The sequence below is a fragment of the Notolepis coatsorum genome, assembly GCF_963971535.1.
Source record: "Notolepis coatsorum genome assembly, chromosome: 16".
NCBI classification, from domain to species: domain Eukaryota; kingdom Metazoa; phylum Chordata; class Actinopteri; order Aulopiformes; family Paralepididae; genus Notolepis; species Notolepis coatsorum.
This window is the reverse complement of record NC_140180.1, coordinates 84,966,679-84,976,076: the sequence shown is the minus strand read 5'-3', so window position 1 is coordinate 84,976,076 and position 9,398 is coordinate 84,966,679. Positions and strand designations below refer to the sequence as shown.

General features: G+C 47.9%; 1 protein-coding gene across 1 annotated transcript in view; it reads right to left on the bottom strand.

The window, feature by feature from the left end:
• The window catches only part of LOC311243040 (neuronal acetylcholine receptor subunit alpha-9-II), a gene marked incomplete at its 3' end in the record, with an annotated part of 34,932 nt that extends 26,370 nt beyond the window's left edge, over window positions 1-8,562 (bottom strand). The window contains exon 1 of the mRNA XM_084332111.1: window positions 8,407-8,562. Coding sequence (XP_084188237.1) covers window positions 8,407-8,502 — 96 coding nt within the window. The 5' untranslated portion in view covers window positions 8,503-8,562. The remainder of the gene's footprint in view (window positions 1-8,406) is intronic.
• Between the last annotated feature and the right edge of the window lie 836 nt (window positions 8,563-9,398).

Genomic DNA, 9,398 nt, shown 5'->3' with positions numbered 1-9,398 from the left:
CTATCATCTCCCCAATCAAGTTTGGACCTGCCCTCAACCCTACCCCCCGGGACATGACCTGATTAGTCGAGTCCACGTTATGTTGATAGCTTCTGTCACAGCTTGATTGATAGGAGTTCCCTATCCCTATTTCCTTGAGTGTTTTTTGCCTACTGCATAATGCCCTATACTGGTAGAACGTCTATTGCCTATAGCTGTGTGCGTCTGACTGCACTAATTGACTGTTGAGTGAATGAATATGCACAGCTGTGGGTATTTTGGAGTGATCGTGGAAGAACCCGCCTATAACAGGACCTTAATTCAGGGCTTTAGACCACATCCACACGGAGACGGAACCGATCTTTTTCGTTTTCATTTCAAAAAAGTGTTCCGTAAACACGAAATCGTCTCAAGAAATATATGCGTCCAAACGAAACAACTGAAAATGCTGTAACACTGCCACAAATGTACACAATAAACGTATTTCAATAGCTTCGCTCTTTTATTTTGAAACCCCCGACCGGAAGTATTATTGTTGTTATCGCTAGCGGAACAACTTGTGTCGTCCGGTTCTGGGTTTTTGAGCTAACGCTAGTTAAGCTAGCTAATATTTGTCTTCCTTTGACTTGTTGAAAATGTCTAGAATACAAATGTTGAGATTGTTGGTGAACAAGCGACTAACTGCAGCTATGTTGTATGCAATTTCGTTGTCGTTGGCTGGGTTTGCGCATGCGGGTTAAGGGAGAGGTGGGCTATTGCATCATCTGTTCAGGAAAAATGCGTACTGGCTTGTAAAGATGGAAACGGAAGAGTGGCGTCTTCAGATTTGTTCACTCTGCGACCCGTTTTCAGAAAATAGCGGATTCAGGCTCCCAGAATGCGGTTCCGTGTGGACGAAACGTGCATACGATGATACGATAAAATACTTTGGTGGATACACCCAAACTCGTCTCCATCTGGACATGGCCTTAGACTGCAAGTACAATGATCACATATGCAATCTTTTTTGTGAAATGTGTGTTCATATTTGACTTGGTGGCATTAGTGCGAGTGGGGGAGAAAGCGCATGGCTCTGCAACTATGTAAGCCGACATATGTTGGGTCTAGTTTGATGCATGTCAAGTATGAAGGCATACAGAATATACTATTGATCTTTTCCTATCATTTGTAATGTACATGGAAATTGATAGTCTGCCTTGTAAGCCCTGTGGTTCTCACCTGAACTATCTGAATTATTTAGAGAAAGGAACAAAGCCTGGTCTCTTGCCAGACACTCTGGGGACCCTTCCATTGGTCATTATGTAGGCAACTTAGAAATAAATGTACATCTGAGGTAAGGAATGCCAAATCAAATTACTATTTGAATTTAATCATTAGCTCTTATTCAGATCCTTCAAAGTTTTGGAAGGGAGTAAATTTAAACAAGAACAGGTCTACTAATTATACCTACACATGTCGAATGTAATGTTTTTTTGTTCAAGCATGTCTCTCAGTTTCCTTGCAGCCCTTCTCTCCCTGTGTTGTTTTTTAAGCATTACAGACCATTGATACAATCTCAGTAAAACTGAATGTGTCTAATCTGCCCGTCGCTTATCAATGACTCGTTTTCCAGTCAACATTGTCGAAGCGGATTGTTTTTTTACCAGTTCATTTTCGTTTTATAGCATTTTGAAAAGCCCTCGTTTTCAAGGAAAATATAAATATTCCATGATAAAAGACGTTCACTGGAATATTCTAGAATACACAAAAACGTTGTTATTTTTCGGCCTATTTATGAATCGCTTTCAAATAAACGCTAGATTATCGATAGTAATTATTAGGGATGCTCGATATTGGCTTTTTTACCTACACCGATATTGTCCAACTCTTAATTTCCGATACCGATATCAACCGATATCACAATTTAATGCAGATATCGGTCGATAATCTCGGTAGGCCGATATTATCGGACATCCCTAGTAATTATGTGTACGTATGCACGCTAGAGACGCGATCTGAAAAATCTATTCTCTTAGTTCCTCATCAGCGATCGCGCACACAGAGACACATCACACATAGGGCAAACGCTGAGATCTCAGCGAATACAACTCTGATTATCCCAATACTGGTAAAATAGATTCCTTACCTCAGATCAGATGTTCTCCAAAAAGAACATTCCAATTCCTGATCGCCATTCCAAAAATCGATCACGCTTATTGATTGAGTATTGGCTACTGTGAATATATATTCCAGGCTGATTCCCGTCCCGCGATGACTTCCATGTTGAGCAGACAGCTTGCCAGCTCAAGGAGCCAGCTAGCTCCGCCTCTACATATCGACTGATCCCAGGTCAGTGTAAGCTAAGAAGTTACACAGGGATAGACGATAGGGGGCGCTTTTTTCCATTCTGAGCTGCTGGAGGAGCTGCTGTACCAACGGGAGACTCGGTTGATGAAATATGAAATCAGATCGCTAATAAAAAAATAAAACGCTAATACACGTCGTGGGCATTCAGGCATTGGGCTGATAAAACGAGCTATGACGTCATGGGCACTGAAAGTGTTAAAGAACAAATAACATATTTAATCTTTCATTGTCGTCATGTATAGTACTATACTACAGTAGTATCTGGAAAATAGCTCATGTTCTTCCATTACATAAAGGTGGAGATAGAAGTAATCTAAATAATTATCAACCAATATCCAAGCTAGTCTAGCAAAAATCCTGGAATCACTGGTAAACGATCAACTCAAAGCTTTTCTCTCAAATCACAATGTATTAAACCCACATCAATCAGGTTTTAGAACAAAACTATCACAGCCACTACTGGTTGTAAATTATATAATATCTGACCTTGACAAAAGAAAACACTGTGCTGCCCTTTTTGTAGATCTGTCAAAATCATTTGACACAGTTGAACACTTTATTTTATTGCAAAGGTTAATGAGTCGGAGAGGGTGATCTGCAGGGGGACATTATGTCTCTTCAGAGACGTGGTATGTCCCTCTCTGAAGAGACATAATGTCCCCCTGCAGATCACCCTCTCCCAGATCAAAGACATGGTATAGGTCTGTCTCTTCAGAGTGGGAGAGGGTGGCCGGCAGGGTTATTTTTCATAACGCTTTGCACTCTGCTCTATTGGAACTGTCCCTTTAATCCTATGCTATCATGAAAACTTTCAACCACATGCACGCTCCTCACCTGCCTGGCCACGCCCACATCCGCTCACATAAGCGGGGCCATGGCCATACTACCAGCTCCTTCCCTACTTTCACCAGCCACCGTGAAGTCTGTGTATAGCACTTCTTTAAGTTCAGTGCCGAAAGTAGTTACTTTAGTTATAGGAGCTGTGTTGGCATTGTCTTTTGTTTTTCCCTCTCTCACTAATTTACAGGAGAAAGAAAGGATAATGTCGTCACCACCGGAGAGTCTAGAGGATTATTCTGACCTCCACCGGCGCTTCACATTTGGGCTTCCTCGGGGCGTGGTGGGGCTTGCCTGCTCCACGTTGTGGCAGGCAGGTGAGCCTCAGAGGCGCCCGGAGGAGAGTGCGCGTCGCTGGGCAGTTCCCCCGCCAGCGTTGCGCTCCGGCTGTGCAGCTGGATACTATTGCCGCAAGAGGCAGTCGGCTGGCCGACGGTCTCTCTGGGTGGGTGGTGTCTCACGGCGCGGGCTCTCCACCTCTGTTCGATCACGTCAATTGGCGGTGAGCGGCGGGGGCAGACGGTCTAAACAGATGTGTCAGTTGTGCGGGGTCGGCTGCTCAGGCATATGGCCCCACAGAACAGCACGCTCCAAGTGAGGATTCCTCTCCATCACGTCCGAGATACAGGCCTGGCTGTTAGCTTGTAGCTAGCCGTTAGCCGGTAATGTCCTATGGACAATTGGTATTGCGTGGAGGGGAAGGGGGGTTCTTGTTTAACGCCCCGTGAAAACAGAGGCTTTGTTTTCCTGGGAGCCCCGATTCCGAGTCTGGGTTCGAGTCCCAAGTCTCTGAGGAGGGATGCCCTCTGCCATCCGCACTGGACGTTAGCCCCCGCCCATTCAAAAAGAAAGTGGGTTGTACTTCCCGGCGTGAGGGGTGCAAGCTTGCATGTTTTTTAGCCCGAGCTCAAGGCGGCAGCAGCCCGCATAAAACGGGGCTTCGCTGCCGACGCCACTGTATTTCTGGCACCGCCGTCCTGTGAGGGAGGCGGGTGTTGTCTGCCCTTTTTTTCTTTGTGCTAAAGAAGAGGCAGTCGGCTGTCTGAAGTGATCAGGCCTGCATCGCTATTCCTCACATTACACAGCTTCAGTAGTAGCCGGTAGCTAACAGTGGGCCTTTGAGAGCTAGCCGTTAGCTTGCTGCTCCGTTAGCCGGTAGCTAACGGTGGGCCGGTAAGGGGCTAACCATCAGCCTGGAGTTAGCCGTTAGCTTGTTGCTAACCGTTGGCGTTAGCCGTGGGGAGGTAGCGGGCCCCGAACACTCTGATCCTGCGTCATCTCTGGCAGAAGATGTCGTCAGCCTGCACCATGGCCGGGACTCTCTCATGGTCGCCACTTCTGGCCCCGCCAGCAAGAGGCCTCGTCAACGAGGTGGACCAGCCATTGTTGCAGCCATTCGTCCTGCGTCCGGGGGTCAGGTAGGACACGTTACCGCTATGCCCCACTCTCCCTCCCCCCCCAAAATGTTTTTGGTTAATAACACAAAGGCTCCCTCCTAGGGGGGAATGTTTTTTGTTTAACAAAACGTGTTTACTTCACTGTATTTTGGGGGATATGACGTGTGCTATATGAACCCACAGCTACAAATGCTGGGGGCGCCTTCTTGCTTGGAGTTTGTGCAGATTTCTCTGAAATATGCTTGGTTGCTGTTGTATAACTTGCAAGGCTGTGTTCTAGCACTTAGCCGGGGCTTATGTCCTTTCTCTACCTAAGCCAGTGTTTTTCTTACGTGGTAAGAGTGAACTTTACGGCTCCATTGTATGATGAGGGTTGTGTGTGTTTCATGAAATACGTTTTTAGGTTAAAACGTAGCATTTGAGTCCGCAACTGGTGTGCTATTGTTAGCTTACAGAGTTATACGTATGCATGTGAATCAAGGACTTTTTGTCCCTCTCTTCAGTCTGTTCATTTTTTCTTTGCTTAAGGGTAAAGGTAAAAAATAGCAGGTGGCAAGTTTTTTCGCACATAAGAGAGCCGTGGATAAAGCCAGTTTTTTACACAAACAAGGTTATCGGCTTAGGTTGGCGTGCATGATGTAAAGCTTTTACTCTACAGGTAAGTATGTGCTTTCATGTAGCGCGCTATGCAACTGGTGTCAACGAGGGTGTTCTCTCTCTCGTCACGGGAAAGGGGGGGGGGGGTTTCCCTGTTTCCCACACCAAATTAGGATAGGTGGGACACGGGATTCCCCCGGCCATTGAAGACGTCACAGGCGCGTTTTCTTATTGGCCAAGAGACATGTCCGTGATTGTAAAGGAGGGGATGCAATGCAGTCGAGACTATTGGTTCTTCTGTTCTGCTCCCTACCAGTAGTGTATATTGGGCCGTTTTGAGAGACTCCTCAGAGAGTTTCAGAGCCTCCCTCTCAGTGAGAGAGCCTCCTCAGAGAGTGTCAGAGCCTCCTCCTCAGAGAGTTTCAGAGCCTCCTCCTTACAGAGTTTCAGAGCCTCCTCCTCAGGGAGTTTCAGAGCCTCCTCAGAGAGTTTCAGAGCCTCCTCCTCAGAGAGTTTCACAGCCTCCTCAGAGGGTTTCAGAGCCTCCCTCTCAGTGAGAGAGCCTCCTCAGAGGAGCCTTCTCCTCAGAGAGTCTTAGTCTACTTAGTCCAATTGTTACATGAACCTTTTTCAATTGTTTTACTCACATTGAGGTCTCTCTGGTAAAACCGCTGTCTTCCCCTCTTACATAAAGAGCAGAATTGACACGGTTGTTATTCCCAGGCTCGTCGTATGAGAGCCTGTGTCTGTGTCTCTAGTACCGGCTTCCTGCTGCTCGTCCCAGACAGCGAGGGGAAACATTGTGGGGCTCTTTCTTGTTAGAAATTCGCTGTCACTGTTCTCGGGTTCTTTACGAGCATACATGCTGTTTCATAAATCAGCGTTTGGTCTTACGAGACCGATCAGCGCTGGCCCAGGGTGTTTTTCAATGATTGAATCCGCTTTTTGGGACCGGCGCGCCTTGGTTGCTCAACATCATAAAAACTGCGTTTTTTATGCGGTCGGCTGGGATGGAGATTTTTGTCTCTACCGAGCGCCAGTGCACTAGGTTAGACTCGAGGACTCGCGTGCACCCCCGGGGGGAGATGACGGAGTAGATCAAACATTGGCATGGGGGTTTCACGCCCGTTAAGTGGGCCACCGGGAGCAGTGCGTTCGCGTACTGACCGCCTTGGTGGCGCCCTCTGTGATGTTTTGGATCAACACGCGTACCTACCCCCCTCTTAGGACTGGGGGCGGCGGCGTGACAAGGGCACGGGACTTGTCCTGGTCACGCCGGACCGGATGAGTTTAACCCGTTGTCCGCCAGGGCACAGATACGTTTTGGCACCCCGAAGGACCCTGAGCTTTTCCGGGGGGGAAATGCCTGGGCATCACAGGGGTTGATGTCATGAATGTGTGTGTCATATAGGTGCCACTACGAGTTGCCCTTAACAGTGGTGTGCATTGGTCCATACTATGTTGTACCTTTTTGCACAATGTTAGGTGGGTTGGTCCTTCTCCATTCATTTTCACCCCTCCCCCCCTGCTAAACCGGGGATGGGAGGGGGCTGTCGGGGAGGCTGCTTCTGTCAACTCCTCTATGCATCCCTGTGTAGGTCCCAGTCCTCCAGGCCCAGGTCGGGCCTTGCCCTCGTTGACCTGTTGGCCTGGGTTAACCCTTTTTAAACCTGAAACGCCTTGAACTGCATTGTATAGCCTGTGTATACGCGCAGTTATGTTTCCGGGGTTTCTTAATGGGTTAAGGGAGCAACCATTTTCTGTTAATAAACATAGGGGGGTGGTTGTCTCCCCAGTGTGTTGGTAGCAGAGTCGACTCTCTGGTTGAGCCCGGGTCTGACCCCGGCTGCCCGAGAGTATGCCCCCACATGTTTCGTGACGTCTGCCAATTGTGTCAAACTCTTTCTCTGAACCTCGACCCCGCAGGATTAATAAATTGGCAGGGTCAGGGTTCGTGGTGGAATCTGTTCGCTGGCGGAATTGGCTAACTCCGACTCCGCGAGGTTCGTGGCCCCAAGAGATTGTGACATGGTGCACGGCATACCGAACACCCTTTCCGCCGGGATACTGTTCTTACAGTAAGCCCCTTAAGCGCCTGTCTAGTCCACAGTGCTCCGGTTGCAGGTCGAGTTCTGCTCTTAAGACCTGTCGACCTGGATTGAGGGATCAACCTCCTTGGCGGGTTGTCTCCCCGGCGCGTCAGCTGGCCCCACGACATTGTGGGGGGGAAGCCTCCTTGGGAGCGCTTCAGAGCGGCGTGCCAGGGGGAGAAGGGCCTTCACCTATTTTAGGCCCTGTCAGATACACTGGCGATGTGGGGGGTGGTGTCACCAGTGACTGTCTGGTGGGGTCTCGATGCCGCGGCCTCGTTGACCTCACCAGGCCCCTTTTTCAGGGGGTCCTAGCCCCCGGGATGTAGCCTGGGGCTGGGACCTCCTCCGCGCCCCGTTGATACGGCCTTGCCATGGGGTTGGGGCTTTTTGACCCCGACCCCGCGATCTTGGGGGCTGTGACGTATTTTTTTTGCTTCACGTCCGTTCCCTGGTGGCGTGCGGGATGCGCGTCCGAGTAGTCGCAGGCCCTTCTATGCGAAGGTAAGTCCCACGGTCTGCTCACCCTGTGCGTTTGAGGTACTGAACCCTCTTCGCACAGTCGGGTCCGATCTCCCTCCCGTCCCTCACTAGGGGGGGCGGGGGGGCTCGGATCCTCCCCGGTATTCTGATGGTTGTAGGGGACCTCAGCGGGTACATCTGTCGGGCTTTCCGCTCTGCTCCACTCTTGTGTTCCAATAGAGCAGAGTGCAAAGCTATACGAAAAATAACAAAGGTTATCCTATAACCCTAGTTATTTGAGTATAGCGAGCGCTCTGCTCTGACTCACTGAGGACCCCACGTGTCTTCCGTTTCGGCGGTGAAAGACTGGGGAAGGAGCTGGTAGTATGGCCATGGCCCCGCTTATGAGCGTATGTGGGCGTGGCCAGGCAGGTGAGGAGCGTGCATGTGGTTGAAAGTTTGCATGATAGCATATGATTAAAGGGACAGTTCCAATAGAGCAGAGCGCTCGCTATACTCAAATAACTATAGGGTTATAGGATAACCTTCGTTATGTCTCTTCAGAGAGGGACCTACTATGACTTTGATCTGGGAGAGGGTGGTTTGCAGGGTTATGTCTCTTCAGAGAGGGACCTACCATGTCTTTGATCTGGGAGAGGGTGATCTGCAGAGTTATGTCTCTTCAGAGAGGGACCTACCATGTCTTTGATCTGGGAGAGTGTGATCTGCAGAGTGACATTGAGGGCCTTGTCTGTATCCTCCACTGGTCGCAGGGCGTTGGAGTAGTTCTCCATCAGGTCACCCAGAAGCTTCTGGGCGTAGCGTCCTTGGGCCGAGTTGGCCACTAGTGGAGAAATAGAAAAGCATACAGCATATCAGCCATTTTTCAAGTTCATTAGTGTTTTTCTTTCTCTGTGATATATAGGTATATAACCAAAATGTTTTCATTATGAATACATTATGTCAGCCATGTTGCTCCTTATGCATCTAGTGCATTTCAAAATGTACCTTGACCACCTTCAAACCCTAGAGATATCACCATGGAAACGCTATGTAGTGGTAGTGGACCGTCTCACTTTTTATGAAACGTTTTAATGTGCCTTATAATACAGCATGAAGAGGAGAAATTAAACACGATATCTACCAAACGTTTGAATAGATGAAAAATATGCCAAACTCTATCAGTGAATCTCCTAAACTCAGGACACAGGGATGGTGTGATATGAGTGTTGCATGTATTTAGATTGCACTTCATGTCTGTTCTGCTCAATAATTCTTGTATTTTTTTTATGTGGCATCCTTTATGTCCTAGACAAATTTCCCTCACGACAAATAAAATAATCTTGAAACTGTCTGGACCTGAACTATAGGCCTTTACAAAGTCCTTTACAACATATAGAAGCAGCAGCTATCTTTGATCAAAATTACTGTCTAAATTATATTTCCAAACGTGTATTTAGTGGTAATAATTAAGTAGTTTAGCCTGCTGTGTAACATAAACATTATTGGGGGAAAGTGTTGCGTGGCTTACAGTGATGAATAAAGTACACAAGGATAAGGGCAATTACGCACAGTAGCACAGCACTTTAATTCCACAATACATAATATAGATGTTATTTCTTTTTAACATGTAGGCCTATAGGCTACACACTAAAATGAGCCCTGAACAAAACAGCAAACATCGCAATAA